At 41.8% G+C, this 18407-nt stretch overlaps 2 protein-coding genes across 2 annotated transcripts; both read right to left on the reverse strand.

The window, feature by feature from the left end:
- Window positions 1-5514: 5514 nt before the first annotated feature.
- Window positions 5515-9147, reverse strand: TMEM14C (transmembrane protein 14C). The gene is made up of 4 exons (XM_009864588.1): window positions 9072-9147; window positions 7745-7846; window positions 5761-5848; window positions 5515-5572 (listed from the first exon to the last, which is right to left on the reverse strand). Exons 1-4 carry the CDS (start codon window positions 9145-9147, stop codon window positions 5515-5517), a joined length of 324 nt encoding a protein of 107 aa, XP_009862890.1.
- Window positions 9148-12083: 2936 nt separating this feature from the next.
- Window positions 12084-18093, reverse strand: PAK1IP1 (PAK1 interacting protein 1; the record flags this gene model as incomplete). The annotated part of the gene is made up of 9 exons (XM_009864589.1): window positions 12084-12395; window positions 13073-13199; window positions 14487-14586; window positions 15350-15447; window positions 15539-15684; window positions 15940-15992; window positions 16625-16699; window positions 16794-16914; window positions 17931-18093. Coding segments are annotated over 9 exons (1044 nt in total), but the record flags the coding sequence as incomplete, so codon positions are not given.
- Window positions 18094-18407: the final 314 nt, after the last annotated feature.

Here is an 18407-nt window from a genome sequence, read left to right on the forward strand (position 1 = left end):
AGGAATCTCAGTGGAGGGAATTTTCAGTCTGGAATTTAAAAGCGTTTACTTTGGTCCTGCTGCTTTTCATCTATTTTCTCTCCTCCTGACATGTGCTTTGCTGTCCCTCTGGATGTGTTGCTGCCTTGTTGACACCAATGTGGTGGATGGCAAAATGGCGTTTATTAGTATGCAACACAGTGTTATATAGCCTTGATTTACAACGTAACTTCCGTCTGCTTACGTTAGAAGCTATAGGGAGGGGATTCCTTGTCTATCCGTACAACGCGATATCTTCCGGCCGCCGGGCCCTTGCTACCAACAGCCTTGCGAATAGAGTAACACTTGGCCCATCCCCAGAGGAAGCTGTGAGCAGGTTTCTTGGGGAACAGAGGAGTGAGAAGGAATTTCAGCACATCTAATAGCTGTCCTGCCATGGGATGCTTTCGGGTAACAGCAGGGAATTTGATCCCAGGCATTTCCTCTTGTTGTACCACTGCTGAAAGAGCACTGCCCCCAGAGACCACACGCAAAATCCTCCGCTGGCTTCCATCTACACTGCAACAGCTTCCAAAACTGTAACATTCGTGTCCCTTAAAAGTGCTCAGAGAAGGAGGCCTGTCCTGCTAAATCCCCTCTGGCCATGATTCAGGCTGACAACCAGCAGATTCTGCTTCTTGCTGCAAACACGCGCGTGAGAAAGGTTGGGCTCGTCTTCCAATACAGAGAGGAGGCGATTTCCTTTAGGGGGCCTAGGAAGAACGGGAGGAGGTTTCATGTTCATTCTTCGCGCGATTATTACCAGCTCCTCAGCAGCACTAACTCAGGACTGCGCAGTGCTGGGCAGGAGAAGCCCTTCCTTTCATTCCTCAGGCCACTGCAAAGGTAATAGAGAAACAAACACTCGCACTTGGCTGAGCGAACAAAAAAATGTATTTGGTGTTCCAGGTCAGGTGACTGCGAGCGGATAAACGCCACATTAGGAGCAGTTTAGCGTTATTTGTCCTGGCCCCCATCTCTCGGGGTGCGGGGTCTCTGACACGCGGAAAGGACTCTATAACTCGAGAAGTTATAAAGTAGGTATGTTTTAATAAGCGCGCTGGTGCACGGGGGATCTCTCCTCCAAAGACGTGCACACCTGAACGATGCAGTTACCTTGGTTATATGCAGTGAAAGTTACATATTCATGAGACAAAGGAAAAAGGAAAAAGGAAAAAGGAAAAAGGAAAAAGGAAAAAGGAAAAAGGAAAAAGGAAAAGGAAAGGCAAGGAGAGAGGAGAGGAGAAAAAAAGAAAAGATTAAAATAGAGGAGAGAGAGGAGACAAGCCAAAGAATATAAAAAATTTTAAAATATTAAAAAGAGAAAAAAGAGAAAAAAAGAAAAAAGAAATCAGAAAAAAGAGGAAAGGGCAAAAGAAACTGTCAAAATAAAAACACAAAGAAAGGGAGACTGGGAGAAAAGGAGAGAAAGAGAAGAAAGAGAAAGAGAAAGAAAGAGAAAGAGAAAGAGAAAGAGAAAGAGAAAGAGAAAGAGAAAGAGAAAGAGAAAGAGAAAGAGAGAAAAGAGAAAGAGAAAAGAGAAAAGAGAAAGAGTGAAATAGAGAAAATGAACAGAAAGAAGGGGAAAAGAAACCAAGAAGAAAAGAAAAGGAAAAAAAAGGAAGAGAGTGTATATTCTTGACCAAGGGGGTGGTCAGTCACTGGAAGAAGCTCCCCGGGAAGCAGGCATGGCCCCAAGCCCACCCTGTCCCGTGAGGAATTGTCCAATACTTTTAGATACACAGTTTCAGTTCTAGGGTGCCTTGGGTGGAGTTGGGAATTGGACGCGGCGATCCTCCTGGGTCCCCACCAACTCAGGATATTCTGGGATTTTTAGTATTAGTACTAAACCAAAATTTGAGCTGACTACAGTACATGCAGGACAGGATTTCAAAACACTATGCAAATATTAACATTTAATGACATTTGTAGGGAACAACAGGGTAGAAGACGGGCAGGGAAGGGATTCAAGAAACATTATCTCCATTTCACAGGTTCAGAAGACAAACCCAGGAAGCCTAAAAGGAATGCCCAAAGTCTCTTGCCTCCTGGACACAGCTGGAGCTGCAGCACAAACCCATGAGGATTTTTATCAGCTCCAGCCGATCCAGATGTGTGCAGCTGTCCCTGCCCTTAGTGATGCAACTTGTTGCCATTTTCATGTGTAGGGATCCTGGGGGACAAAGACTTTTCCCATTCTGCCTGGAGATTCCTCTGACCTTCTTATCCCATTTTTCCAGGTGATTAAGCCGCGCAGTCAGAAAGCACACCTTTACCGCTGAGAAGCCGGCAAGTTTAATGCCACAGAAGGATAATTGTGTAATACTTCAGGCTGTATCAGTTTCAGATTGTCCCTCAGCCAGGGATGACAAAGTGCTGACAGGTCCCAACACAATGACTGACAGATCCAGGACGTGGCAAATGGCACTTTGGAAGCCCGGAGCAGCAGCAGAAGAGCTGGGGGATACACTTTGCACTAAAAAAAAGTCACGTGCTGCACTCTTAGAACAAGGGAAAAAGTAGAACAGCGCACGACTACTTCTCTACTAAACCATTTCACTTGAAATGTTTTCCATCCTCCTCACAGACCTGTACTCAATTAAAGAGATTTTGCCACCTGCAAATGTCCCATTAACTGAAAGAACAGCTTAGGGTGCAACATCCATTGACAGGTGAGTAAAAACGAGACTGCTCTTCCTTCCCTGCCACTCAGTGCTGCAACTGAGCCTCAGTATGTTATGAGGCCTCGCTGCTGTACCTGTAAAGACAATCAAGGCACAATCAAGGCACTCAAATGGATAAAATTTTGACACGCCTCAAGAAATTCTTTGCTCAGATCTCTGCTAACGGGGTGGTTTGCAGCATTCCCAGCCTGCTGTGCGAGTAGCTGGGACAGCACAGGCGAGATCCTGAACGGGAAAGAACCTAGAATTAGCCACAAGCAAACACACAGCACAGCTGAAATTTAGGCTGTCCCATGGGTTTTCCAACTGGCTGGAGAGGAACCCGGGTTCCCTTTCTCAGCTTCAGGATGTTTCTGGATTTTTTGCAAGTTACTATTTGACTTTAAAAGATTAAAAAACCCCACAGTTGCTCCTGTTCCCACAGGTCCCAGGAAGTTCACGCTCAGTGCTCTGCAGCTTCCCCAGACAGCAGCGCCACAGTGCAGGCACACAGCCCGCTCCTGGGCAGGCAGCTTGAACCCACCTAGCGTGGGAACTGAAGGGAGCCCAACACCTCTCGTTTTCCAACACTTACGGCAAGCAACAGCTATTACAAAGTCAGGTGATGCTTATACATTCCCCATGCACAGCCTAGAGCAAGCTCCTACATTCAAGAGATCATTTATCTACCAAAGTGAACAGGAAATTCCCTCCTAAACATAAGTATTTCACTCTTTCCAAACGTTATGTCCATACGGAAGCTGACTCACAGCATGAAGTTTCACAGAAGCCATGGCATGGCCCCAGGGAATTCAATGCAAAAGTAATAATCTCACTTTACACAGAGATCACCCTTGGTGGAAAAAAAAAAACCAAACACCAAAACTCTACACAATAAAAACAGGAAAGAAAACATGTTGGATGGTCTAAAAATCAGCCTAAAAGCACAGGCTGTCTGGAGAAAACGACTGAAACTGTATTTAAAGGTAGTTGCAAAACTTCTATTGGATTTTGCTCACAGGATCGTCAGCAGAGACTGATTTAGCCGAGACTAGAATTTCAGGCATGTTTTTAGTGTTGCTCCCTGCAGGTCCATCCTGCACAGATCAGGTTATTTAAGGATGACGTGCCTGGAAATAAGCAAGGTTACGATATGAAATACATTAAAAACCCCCAATCCTGGAATTTTGCTAGGATGATTACTAACACACAGCACAACTGGCCCAACATATTTACGTCTGCCTGTAATTACCACTTCCTACGACGACAACTTTCAGCCTGCTACCATATGGGTTTCCACTGGTTCACAGCAATGGAAATGTGACTCTGGCCTTTTCAGAGCAGGAAATCCAAGCTTTGAAGTAACAAGTGAAATGGAACAATGATGTAGTTTCGTATTTGCTTTACGAGGTTTGATAGAATTGTTAAACTCCTTTAAGCAATACTGCATGGGAAGCGCATAAGTTAATTTAAACACGTAAGTTAATTTAAACCTGCGTTGCCATAATTATATGCTACGCAGTTGACCAAGTTTTGATATAATCGATGGTAGAGAGGTCCCAAACTAAAATCTTGAATAGCCACTACACGACACCACTTGAAAATGTGACTCATACACCGTAAGAACCCTAGTTGATCAAGTATCACATATCACTGAAGAGTAAGTTAATAAAGGATTTTCTTCTCCTGCATTTCTTGCCTCTCCCTTCCATCACGGTGCTAAGCCCATGTTAGCTGTGCCTGCACTAAAGAGCCAGGAGACTGAGTGTGGGAGAAGCGATCAAGATTGTGAATGATGTTGTCAACTGACCAAGTGTCAATGACGGCACCCGATGCCACTGATGCCTCTTCCACGCTTCAGGCCTCAGGAACTCTCCTGACTCCAAGGTCTTCCAGTAAAAGATTTGAAGAGGCTTAGCCACTTCCCTAAGTGACACAAACAAAATGCTGACACATTCTATGTATCGGTCTGTAAGCCTGTAAGATCAGAACCACCTAGTGTTCATATTAAGCTTTTTTTATCCTAGTTACACACTCCTTTGGTCAGATCACATTCAGCAGTTGATTTAGCCTGGCAGAGATGTAGCTTAATTAATCCACGGAGTAAGTTCCTTTCCAACAACTGTTTTAACGCAGTGTTAACGAAGGCCCCTGTTTTAATCTTCTACCCATCCATTTAAAAAGCATTTTTTTAAATACTGAAAGCATTTGAATACTAACAGTTCACTGCAAAGACTTCCACTGAGAAGAAAACAAGGAAGTAAAAAACCAGCTCCTACCCCCATATGCACGGAAAGGGTACAAAGACAGGACACATAAAGGTTTGTAACAGATTTTACTTGTACAAAAGCAGTATTTGAGCATCATTGCACAATAAAAAGGCAAGATCTGTTTGGTGTTATACAGACATTGTGTATCAACTCAGAATGTGTCAGGTAAATCAGTGTAATACTCAGTATGAAAGGTATGAGATACACTATTGTTTTTAGCCAGTTACTCCTGGTGCCTCTTTGTGGATACTTTCTTAACTGCAGGTCCCCTTTCATACATGTCAGCAGTGTATTTTGGAATACAAAAACCAGAAGTGTTAAAATACAATGAATTTTGCCTGGAGAAGTCAATCCCAGGACCAGTTTCTTACTACCCAATAATAGCTCTACCAGACCACTGAAACAAATCAATGTAAACTATCTGTCCCATCATTCCTTCTATAAAAAAAAAAGGGGGGGGGGAATGTCTTGATATAGAAAATTGTTACATCTTCTTACTTCTGCATTCATGCAACTTGATTATCAGGTTTCCTTATCCAGATATTAAACTGTAAAATGAACAGTTACTTATCATGGGGCTTTTCCACCATCTTCAGTGCTAATCTTCCAACCATTAGCAAGCTGTGTAAAAGGGAAAAATACAGAATTAAACAATAACAATAATTTGTTCATTCATTTTTAAACAGTTCCCATGTAACTGGTACAAAAAAAAAAGATACACAAAATACAATTCACTCCATCACGGTTTAATTAAGCAAGTAAGAAATCACACATAGGAGGTTAAAAAAAGAAAGAAGATTGTGTTGTACCTGACACCAGCAATTAGTCCTGCAGGCATGAATTTTCCCGAGTTGTAAAATCTTGTTCCCATGACAGCAGTCAGTGTTCCGGATGTAACTTAAATGAGAGATTAATACATAAATACATAATACTTACATACAGTTTAGTCAGCAGAGATGCATCTAAACGGAACAGAAAGAACCAGTAGCATCAAGTGAAAAGCGAAACAAAGTTATTTCATGTGATGAAGAGGCAATAAATTGTGTAAATTTTGGAATGCCTTGGTATGTGAAGCATAAATATTCTAAATGAAGTTTTAGCAGACAGTGCACTCCATGTGTTTCTGCACACAATCCTAACATTTCTCTGTGCAAGTGTGCTTCTTTGGAGACTCGGAATAATCTGTGCTGCACTGCTCTGGAACTCCCTCCTCTGCCTACGTGCAAATCACAAGAGCTGTGCACATAATTCCTCCGCTTCTTGTAAAGGGGAGAGAGCATTTATTTTTCCGTCTAACTTGTAGTAATGTTCTGAGAATACAAACAGAAAGGACAATCCCTGGAATACCATATCTCAAAGACAGATGAAATTCCAAGAAATTTATACGGAAAACGCACTGATTAAATCCCCAGCCTGAACCTGCTACCCAGTGGTAACGGCTACACATTAACATCTTGTTCCAACCACTCTGATCTTGCACCACTGCTTCCATGTGATGGCTGGTCCTGCAGGACCCAGCTCATCTTCAGTCCTTTCTCCCTAACGCCAGCCTAAACACAGTCACCGACATCTAGCAATCTCCTGTAGGCAGGGATGTAGAAGACTGGGACCACAGCCTAACACGCAAGAAAGAACTAAAACACTTGAGTACTCAAAACACTTCCAGCTCCAATCAGTACCACCACAGTAGAATACACCTTCTCCAAAAACTTGAAAGCATGGAAGGAAGGAGAAAAAAAGATGTGAGCCATATGCTACTGAATTAAGTGTCGGCCTCTTGCACTAGTGAAAACCCTGTCTCACTCCTGTTCAGCTCGCTGCGTACTCCAGCTGGTTCGGCTGCAACACGCACAGCTTCTGACCCAGCTCGTCGATGAGGAGGCAGACGGCGCTGCAGACAATGCTGAAGTGCAGAAAAACGCTGCCTCTTCCCCTTTCACTTCTGCCTTTCAAATACTGAAGGTGTCACTGCTTCTTACAGCCAGCGGCAGCTCTTTCAGTGCTGAATAAGCCTGACACTCCACAGTTCCCTTCTCAGAGTCAGAGAGAAGGGAAGCTCCAGTGCTGAGAAGAAGGAAGAAGTGACGCTATTTTGCAGCTGACGTGAACTACAGGCACACACAGGATAAAAGTGATGGGTGGTAACTGTCCTAGCTTGATTGCAACCCTGAGCTCTACATGGTAAATGACAGAAAGAAAAAAGTTGCATTTTGGAGATTTACACCATACTACATACGAGTTTTTAAACTCAAAAGGCTTATTTGATTTTTAAAATTTTGATGAAATAATGGTAGGCTGTTTGATTATTTTCTAAACCCAACTTTCACTTTGTCCTAGTATACATTTTCCTTCACAACCTGTAGGGTTTTTGATGTTCATAGATAATCTTTACTGATAAATAGCAGATATTTTCTTCTCCTGTTGTAGAAAAGGAACAAAAATGTACATTTGAACTGTCACCCAAAGCACTTGACATTTCTTCCAAAAGGGATTCAGGAATGTAGTGAGAAATCACTGAGCAAGGCACATCAAGACAAGCAGTTTTAAACAGGCATTCTCAATACATTCTTTAAAAAAATAATTCAGTAATGCTAACAGTTCACATTCCAGGGAGGGCAGCAAAGTTTGGACACTACTGAGGATTTCTCACTAAAACACAAGTTTAAAGATTGTACTGAAACTAGATTTTTAACACCATCAGTTTACTCTTCTGCAAAGACTTTTAGGTATTCAAGTACCTAGTTATTTCAGGGTAAATATAATCCCTTCTAAATAATATCTTAAACTACGTACTCAGAGAAATCCATACGTTATTTGGATTCTGTGAGAGCTGATAGGCACCCAGTCCAGCCAAACTCCCAAAGAACAGGCCAGCGGCTAGCGACGGGACACTACCTAAATAAAAGGAAAAGACAATGCATTTATTATCAGCTCAAAAATAATAGTGCTCAGCGACTTACCTGTTTCATAAAACACCAACATTAAACAAACATAAAAAAGTATTCGAGAGGGTTGGGTTTATTTTTTCCTGAGGGAACTGGGGTTATTTAACCTGGAGAAAAGGAAGTTCAGGGGAGACCTTAGCGCTCACCGCAACTACTGAAAGGAGGTTGGGAGTTGGTCTCTTGTCCCAAGCGCACAAACTGCGAGGTTTCGATTGGCCATTAGGAAAAACGTCTTCACTGACAGAGTTGTCAAGCACCAGAAGCGGCTGCCCAGGGCAGCGACCCTGGAGGCATTTAACAGATGTGGGGCTCTGGGAAACACACGGGTTAGTGGTGGGCCTGGCGTTGTTAAGGGTTGGGCTTTATGATCTTAAAAGGTATTTTCCAACCTAGATGATTCTATACCTCAATGATTCTATGTAACCTCTCGGTATTGTTCCTCCTGCCCCATACCCCACTCACAGCAGAAAAGATAAATCAAGCCAATACAAACCAGATTGGAACAGGCATTAGCATCTATGCAGTCGATCGCACTGGTAACGTTTTTACTGGGTTCAGCAATGCACCTTCCTATTACAAACAACAGGATGGGATTTTTTGGAGCTGAAAGAGACAGTATTGTGGCAGGGGTAAACCAAAGTTCTGTCTAGGCAAGGTCAGGAAATGAAGCAGTAGGTCAGAGAGTAAGCTTATGATGCAGAGCCCAGAAAAAGTCCAAGGTCTGTTTTACATTTTTCAGCTCGACTTGGAGATAGAATTCTTCTGAAAACTCTCTGCGGCTTGCACCATGGTTGCCATGAAACGCTAAACTGAGAATAAATCTCTAAGGTTAAAAAAAATGGCCATTTATGTTATTTGAAGACACAGAACATCTATAAAACGCTTCCATTTAAAACAGCGGGGGAAAAGCCTTTCTGAAGCAAGTTGCTCTCAGCTCACCCAAAGAGCCGAGCACCCCCCGCGAAGCAGGATGCAGGCTTATCCGTACGAAGCACCGGCTCAACCCAAAGAGCACCACACCCCAACAGCACGTTATCAGCACAAACTTCACATCTGCGCAAACTTCGAGATAGGAGGCTTTTGTAAAAACTTCTTTGTAAAAAGCCTCCTAGCTCACTCAAAGTTATTGGGGGGGGGAGGAGAGAGAGGGATACCAGCACCTTCCCGCACCGTACCTGCTTTTGCGTAACCAATGAGCCCTCCTGATGCCACCAGGGCGGCGTAGCCAAAGCCCAGCCAGTCCACTGCCATGCTGAAAACTGCAAGAGAAACCGCGGTCAGGATGTCTCTGACTTTTTAGGGAAAACAAGGAACGGCGTTGTTTCCGCGGGAGGCTGTTCCCCCAGCAAGGTCTGCCTAAAGCCAAAGCCCTAAACCGAGTCCGATTTGTGGGGAAGGGCAGCCCCGGGGATGAACGCGGAGATTCCGCACCCAGCGCTCACCTGCTCGCCTGTCCCGCTCCCCCGCGCCCCGGGGCGGAGCAGCCTGCGGAAGAGGAGGCGAGACAGCAACGCGCCGCCCAAAGCTTCGCTTTTCCGGCTGCACCGAGGGAAAAAAAAGGCACAACCCTCCAAAAAAAAAAGCCTCCAAAAAAAACCCCTCCGAAACCCCATGATCCAGCAGGGGAGGAAGCTCTTGGTGGTTTCGCAGCTCGCTGCAGGGCTACCCTGAACCTCCCCTGGACATTTAACCACGGAAAAAGAAAGCGCCCTCCTCCAGCCACGTCCCCGAGCTGAGGGGCAGCAGTTCTTCTTCACAGCCGAAGGCACAAACCATCACAAAGCTGTGCTTCCTGCCAAGTGCACCTCTCTTTAACTGCATTTCACATTTTCCCAGCTTTAGCAGCGAGCCTAATGTTCAGAAGGTGGAGAGCAGCGTAATTCCCTTGTTGGCCTCTGGCTGGAATGGAGCTCTCTGTCTCCCCAAGAAGTGCCCCAAGCAACACAGACCCGAGCTGGGCTGGCTTCCCTTTTCTGTTCGAGCTGTTCCATGGCTACGAGGTCCAACTTTCACTGGGCTCTGCCTTGGAATGCAGCACTGGGGTTTTTCCCAAGAGGGAAAGCAGAAAAGCTGAAATAAATCTATAGCTGCCGGAGCTGCTCATCTCACCTGGGGCTCACTGAGCTGCTGTTTCTTGCACCCCGGGCTCCAATTCCGCTACCAGTGTCGCTCAGGGTCACCCTTCCTAACCTGGGAAGAGCTTTCTCCCCACTGACATCTCCCCTCTCTCTGCTCTGCTGCCTCCTCTCTATCATTCTAAATGGTTCCCTGAGAACTAGAACGGAAAACATGCTGAAAAGGAGGATGTGCTCAAGGAAACAAGAACAAATTTGGTTGGGAGCTGAGCGTTCACTCAATGTAGAGAAGAGTTTTCTGCTCAGGGTCGTTTTGGAATTTCACTTTTAAAGCTGTTAGGACTTGTCTTCTGTGTCTCCAAATTGTTCCAAGTCTTGTGAGATACCTAATTTGTTGCAACTACACAGGGAGTCTGCATTTTTACAAATGTCTAATATTTACTTGTAAGTTTAAACTTTAGAACAAAAATTCTGTGGAATTTTTGCTTATTAATTCTTAAAATAATGTGCACACTTGATTTTTCCTGGTGCTCATGAGAGCGTGCTTGTGTAATTGTGATGGTCATAGCCATGACCTCATGTATTTAAAAATTCAGACAAAAAACTTTTTTAGTAGTGGCAGCTGTTTTGTCAAGAACAGGCTTAAGGAAAGCACCCTAAAATACTTTGTGAATTCTCTTACTATATTTTTTAAGTCCGATATCTACTACAGGAGCCTTGTAGTTTTCAATTAAAAACCTGATCTGGTGCCTTTCCTGCCAAGCCTACAAATCATTTAAGTCCTGTACTACTTGCCTGTGTTTGCATACACACACATTCAGGGTATTACTAGAATTAAAAAGCTGTGTAAATTCTGAGGAAAGTACAATCTGAAATCCTTTTAACACTGAATTAAACTGAGCTCATATAATCAACTTTACTGAATACTCAGACAAGGGCTTGTGATCATTTATCTAAGTAAGGGAGACAGTGACAGCAGATAAGTACACCCACCTCCAGGAGAAATACTGCCCTTGTCACACGGAACGATCTCGTAACACTATCTGTGATACGGCTTCAGTGTCAGCACACAGAGATGAGCTGGAGTTATATCCTAATCTACATCCCTGAGAGAGTCTGCGTTCCTGTCTCCAGATTTGGCTCAATTTTTTTTCTCTGTCTTTCTCTGCCTTTTCTCTTGCTACACAAACAAGGAGGAACAGGTTATTACTAAAGTGAATCAGAAAAAAAAGCTAAATTCCAATTACTCTTTGAAAACAGAAGAAGTAATGGCTACTTTAGTAGCAGAGAACACATCAAAATGCCTCACCTTAAAAGAAATAAAGAGAATATTTAGTACAGTTACTTGATCTTGTTCTTTCCACTTCAGCTTTGTTTTTCCCAGTGTATATTTGTAAGTCTTAGGATAAAATTCTGTTCCCCTCACTGAGAAGGTCAGGAATTCACTTTTTGACGTGCAAAACAGATGGGTGACATTTTATCAGCAGGACAAACATTTCAAATGTTAGCTAATTTTTGTTTTTAATGCTACAGCTCAGATCAAGGACTTGAAAAAATACTATTGGAGGGAGGAAGAGAAGCTAAAACCTTATTGAAGTAAACTCGCCCACCTAAAAATACGTGTCATACTCTGAACAGAATATTTCAGTCGTTTGAGCCGCTGCTGCAAAAGCTTTTTAAAAAGAAGTAAATACGTAAAGTATGGACACAGTAAAAAACCCCAACATTTTGCTTAAAAATTCTGTGTATAAGTCCATCTCAGGAACTAGAAAGTACAACTTTCTGTGAATGTATGAATGGAATTATATTTTAACATATTTTAACATGTTCCTTCTTACAGTAGGAAAAGTAACGCACAACAAAGGCATACCGTATTCTGAGTCGAACGAACAGAAACATTTACAACACTCAAATGAAAAAGTGAATTTATTTTTAATATGCATTTCAGCAAGACAAAAATGTAACTGGGACAGATGCAGCTATTTTTATCATTTTAGCTGGCTTTTTCAGAGCCAGTTAAAAAGTGTATACTATTATTAATAGAAAAATATAAACAGTACGCATTTATTTTTGCCTCATTCACTCTGGAATAGTTGCCATCTCTTTTGCTACTTCCCAGAATGATCAGTCCGTTTATTAGGATAAAAAATACATTCATTACTTTTAAACAATGGACTATTTCAAAGGTATGTGTCCCGTCAGAGGTTTACAGCCTTATAAAAAACAGCATTTACTTTTTATTCGGGAGAGAAAGTAGCTGCCTTCATGTTGAGCTATTTTGTTTCTTTTTCTTCTTTTGCAGTGGAGCTTCCAATTTTTGCTTCTTTAGGATAATTTTTCTCTTTCTTTTTGCTGTTTTATCGCTTGTATCAGCCCCACAAACTTTGCTTTTCTTGACTATTAATGATTTTTCTTCTTCATTTGCTAAAATAAAAAAGCAACAAATTATTCATACTGATATTTATGCCCAGTCTTTGTAGTCTAAAATGGCAGAGAGATTGATTTATATCTCATTTTAAAAAAGGGGTTATAAATCATACAATTATAGAACAGTTTGAGTTGGAAGGAACCTTAAAGATCATCTAGTTCCAACCAGTGGAATACACCAGTTATGCTAGTTTGGCCTGTGATACGAAAATATCCGAAGAGCAAGCATGTAAATAGATTACGATACAGGAAAATAGCAGCAGCAAAACAAAAAAAACCCACTGAGCCAGACTTGCCAAGTTTGCCCAACTACAATGGCCTCAGACCTAATTTTGTGTACAGAAAAATGAGACTATGAGTTCTATAAACTATTTATTCTTCTCTTATCTGTCTCAGAAGCTTCACAATGGCTTCCTCAGGACGTTATTGCAGTAAAGAGAGGTAAAATTTCCATATAATCACAGTGAAAAGAGCATGTCCTCCAACACACATGCAGGCTTGACACACTACCAGACTGGTAAGAGTATCTGTCATCACTTGCCAGCGTCACGTCCCCAATTCTACAAGATAACCAAACTTCTTCCAGGGCGTATTGTAAAAACCTCCCACTTGATATAATCCACAGTAACATTAACAACCGTTTCACAGCCACATTACACAGTAACGACTGTTACCCTGAGATGCTGCCGCAGCTGTATCAGGATTTTCTTTCATTTCTGAAGCACAGTCAATCCATACTGCAAGACACGTCAGCCTAGCTTTGGTATTGACTTCACACAGTAAAGACGGTGTCTCTTTCATCTGAAAATAATGTAGAAAGAGATGAATTAAACGTTATTTTATTTCTGTTTCAACTTACTGAAATATTCGAGGTGAGAAAGTATCTTGCCACTTAATTTCTGGTGCCTAACAACGTTTAGAACCAGAACTGTATGGAGTTAACGATCACATTGTCACAGCCAGGTTCCTCATGGCAGTCCCAGGTGGCTTCACAAAAGCTCCCAATGGCTTTAAGCAGGTACATTGATAAGGAAGATCAGTGCATTTCAGGCACTGGGGGAAAGCTTAACACGAGGAATAACTAGATGAGTCATAGACTCATACACACAAAAGAACAGTTTCCAAAGTTTCTCCAGAGTAATATGTATTTTCTGGTACAGCTAAAATATTGAATTAAGTTATTGCAGAATAGAGAAGATAAATATTCTCCCTCACAAAGACAAGACTGCTGAGTAAAAGTAATCACTCCAGAGAGTGGTGCAAATTGCTTAACTGCTTGGGGAATACTTGAGCGAATACCCTGTTACAGATAGCGGGGGATCAAGTGTCAAACACACGGACAGCAAAACAACATCGACCCCTCAGAAACTACTTGTAGTAAGATACTCCACCTCACAGAGCTGGACAGAGCAGCCCACAAAGTTACACAAAATTTTGCCTGCACAGCAAGAAAATCACACTGTTTGTTCAAAATAAGGACACTGTTACAGTGAAAGGCAGAGAGTTCCTCGAGCGCTGGGTCAGTTATGTAGAATGGGAACAGAAATTTTAGGTGAAGGCAGGAGAGATTTTCATTACTTCACTTAGAAGTTCAAAAATAGACAGAGGAGGTGAAATTAAAACCAGGCAAATTCAGCTGAGGTATATAAAGTTTATCAATGTTAGGAGATATTTATCTGAACTATTCAAGATACTTTACAGTGCAATATAGTAGATCCCTTACTCTAGGCATTAAATTAAAAAAATCCAATTCTGATCTTAAAAGACAAACCTCAGAGCAAACAATGAACATGGAAAACCTTAAAGAGAGGACATGATTCTTTGTTGAAATGTGCCACTCGGAATTGTTTAAAAAACCAGGAAATGACAGCACCTGGTACGTTTGATTTTTTCAGTTTTTGTTTGTCTTCAGAAGAGTAAGAAGAGTCATCAACATTACAAAAATTCACAGCAGTCCTGAGAACGTATGTAACTGCTTATCTAAGTCAGAAGTTTGGAAAGGTAGGTCTGAAGGGAAGCACGACTTTACAAGAGGAGATGAGATCTCCGTATCATGATCAGATTTTATAGTTTGTTTTAAAAAATTACCTTATTAGGATCCAGACTCCACATTTTAATATAACCATCACTGGATGCAGTAACAAGAACATGTTGTCCTTCTCTTTCAAAACTGTAGATATCTTTTATTCTGGGAAGAAAATGTAACGCTCTTGTTATTTTCTAGCGTGGCAGTTCAGAACAGAAGGAACTAGAAATCAGTTTGAACAGACAGCCCACAAATGCCAGCCAGGAACTTGGAACCATAATCTGTTCTCAGTGCTGTCACTTACAGCAGGAACGCTCGCCTTTGTCTTGTGAGGATTCAGTTCAGAACACTTGAATACTTTTAAGCACAGACTGTTAACCACACCAAGGACATTTTAGCTAGCATTTTTGTGTTTTCATGAATTCAAAACAACATTTGGGCAAATGCTTGGTATTTGACAACAGAGAACATGTGATTACCCTCCCACCGTCTGGCCTGAGTACGACTGGTTTGTTTTATTTCAGTATTCTACAGTCAGGTTCTGTAAAGATTCGTTAAACATTCTCTAGATGGTCTTGCAGGAAGATATTGGTGCCCAATTTCAGAAATGCATTGACCACACACACAAGCGTCCACCTCCATATGTGTGTGTTTAATTTTACAAACACACACCCGTGTAAATTTAGAACTGTAATAATTCTGCTTCTGTACCCTGTTGTTTTTGAAACGTGCGCAGACAGCACAGTACTTGTGCTCACAGTAAAGGCAAAGAAGTCTATTCCAAATTTGGAATTCAGCACATAAATTCACCTTCTATACTAAACCAAAAACAACAGTAAAATATGCTGAACATTGCAAGTCATTGAACTTTACTGAGTACTCAGCATTGCCATAAATGTTTAAAGAGTAAACAAATAAAGAATACCTGTTTTCGTGAGCTTTAAATTCACACAGGCATTTTTGCGAGTCACAACTGTAGAACCTTACCATTTCATCATCTCCGGCTATGGCAAGGACAGAATCCTTGGGAAGGGAAAAAAGAAATGCAAACGCGATTAATTCCATCTGTTTCAAAGCGGTTACTTTTCCAGAACGTTTCTTTTTTTGTACTTACTGTAATAAATCTAAGTGACGAAATCCTCTTCTCTGTTGTGATAGTACCACTGACTGAAGCTGTGTCCAGCTGGTAGACATCCACTTTATTTGTTGTCACAGTCAGGTATCTCTCTCCATCAGGGGACCATTTAACTATATGGGCATCTGTACACAGTGATACATTTTATTGATATGTAGTAGTATTATTATTATTATTACTATTGATACATATTATTGTTACATTGATACATATTATTTGTATGGAATAAGCTTACATATGGTTGCCTGCTTGTGTAAAAAAGATTGTGGAAGTTGCTTGCAATTAACTGACTCAATGATTAATTCAGCCTACTTTTCTTTATGCAAAAAGTAAAATTATCAATTTTCCCTTTTTTAGTGGGTTTAGATGGGTAAACTCACTTTGCTTCAGGTTTTTGACAAAGGCTGATCGTCCTTCTACAAGATTCCAGGTTCTGAAAGACAACAGTAGACATTGTGTGCATCCTGCTTAAAAACAGCACAGTGAAATCGAAGTCTTGTCTGCTGACATGAGGCATCCAAAGGAAGCTTTTAGGCATCTCAACGCATTTTAGGGCCTTCTTAATGCAAGAGAAAACCAGGACTTCCCATATTGCTTGCACACTACCAGGCTGAATTTGCGGTATTTATTTTATAATCCCCCATTTGCAAGGCAGAGCGCAAAAGGAGCCTAATACCCACTTGAGCTGTTAAAATAACATTTTATATATTTAAAACATATATACAGCAACGTGTACCTACTCCAAGTGAAAAATACCTTTTCTTACACTAAAGAAAACCTGGCAGCTTTCAGAAGTTTAAACATCAAAATGAAAATGTATTTATACATCTGCAAGTGACTATGAAGAGTCACAAGAAGCTAGGAACAACAAGGACTATTTTTAAAAGACTTTACAGTATTGCTGGTACCTCACACCTAAAAAGATGAACCAGTGGAGCTCTGAACTGTTCAATGTCCAAACACATCTTGTCAGTGTTGCAGTTTAGTCCCAACACAGAATTACAACAGTTTACTAGGAGTTACGGGATTACGATTCTCAGCATTCCTCCATCAATTTCGACTCACCTTAATGTTTTATCTGTTCCTACTGACAAAGCTAATTTCCCAGAAGGATGAATAGACAGAGATGTCACGTGACCCCTGATAAAAACAAAACAATATATTAGCCACATATATATTTACAAGGAAAGTAAACACGAAAATGTACAGGAACAGGCAGATTTTAAAAACTCACTTATGTGCCTTAATGGATTTCAAGCATTCCCATCTCTTTGTGTTCCAGATACAAATTAGTCCATCTTCAGCCCCACTCAGTAGGTGCGCAGAACCATAGAACTGCAAACAAGTTATCGTGCCTGGAAATGCAAACAGGAGCTGTTGACAATGTTGTACATAGCGAACAGTGACCATACAGAGAACATACGAATTCACAGAGAAGCTTCTGGCATCACAGTGTACCAGCTACTAACCTACCCATGGGAAAATCTGAATTATTTCCCACATGTTTCTCTACAAAACTCCCAATTTCCTCATTATATTCAGTCACGGAGATACTGTATCAGCCCCTCTACAGCCATACACCTCTGAACTCCATTTGGTGTGTTCCCTACTTGACCACTGTGGTCCAAGTGACACAAAGCTTCTATCGGTGATAAGAAACACTCCTCTGTCAAAGCATGAATTTTGATGAGATATACCTAAATTTTGAAGAGCTCTTGACACATGGCTGAATTTATTGCATATGCTGCTTCCCATAAGCACTAGATTTATCAGGAGTTGAATGCCGGTACCATGTTCAGTCTAGCTCCAGGTACTTCTTGGGTATCAGGAGGAAAAGGACAATCAGGATTGAGTTACAAATGATGCAAACACATTTATTTGGAGGGTCATTAACTGATGTACTACCCAGCTGTAATTCAGGAGGCACATAAAGTAATAAATGTACCAGGTTAACTCTTCTGGCAGCAGCAGCCTGCTCTCACACACAGACCCGCTCGTTTGTGTGGCTCACATACGTGTGTGACAGGACAAGAACACTCGGAAGGATGGTTTTCGGCAGTAGGCACGGCCTAGATAAACTGTCCTGGTAGAACAAAAATGTCTCACAAAGCATATATGCACCGTGACTTCTCGAACAGTTAAAACTAAAAATAATTAGAAGCAGCAGCTATATCTGTGGTCTAACACAGAGAATTATCTTTGGATTTTTATGCTCAAAATCTTACCTTGCTCCTATCTTCAGACCATCACAGCTGCAACACCATCGCTATTAAAAACTTACAAAAAAGTTTTCAGTTTTCTTCTTTGGGCTATGGCCAGTTTCTTGGCTTTACGTTTCTACCATGCTTTTCACGAAGAAAAGCTCCCTTACCATTGTGCTGCAGCAGCGCCCCATGTTCTACCTTCTTCTTCATGTCATAGATCTGGATGGTCTCATCTCTGCTCCCTGTAACCACGTATCTGTTATTCACCGCCACCGCTGACAGGGAGGCAGAGTGGGCATGATGTGTGAAATCAGGGGCGACCGTCCAGGACTGTAAACGACATCGAAAACAAACAGATCTTTCTGAAGCTTCCCGTGGCGAGATTCAACTTCACCACCCTGTATTTTTTAAGAGAAACCTGAAAAGGCAGATGTGCAAACCGCACAGGAATCGCGCTTAGCACTACCTATAACGGGATCTCATCGAGTTAGGGCGCTGTCAGGAGATCAGCCCGAGCGGTGCAAGGAGCAGACCGCCTCGGGCCCAGAGGGAACCGTATGTGAACAAATTATCGGCGCCGAGGTCCATCTCGGGGACGAAGAACGGCGGATTCTTCCTTTTTTCCACCGTTCCAAGCGGCGGAC

The sequence above is a fragment of the Apaloderma vittatum genome, unplaced genomic scaffold (genome assembly GCF_000703405.1).
Source record: "Apaloderma vittatum isolate BGI_N311 unplaced genomic scaffold, ASM70340v1 scaffold19302, whole genome shotgun sequence".
NCBI classification, from domain to species: Eukaryota; Metazoa; Chordata; class Aves; order Trogoniformes; family Trogonidae; genus Apaloderma; species Apaloderma vittatum.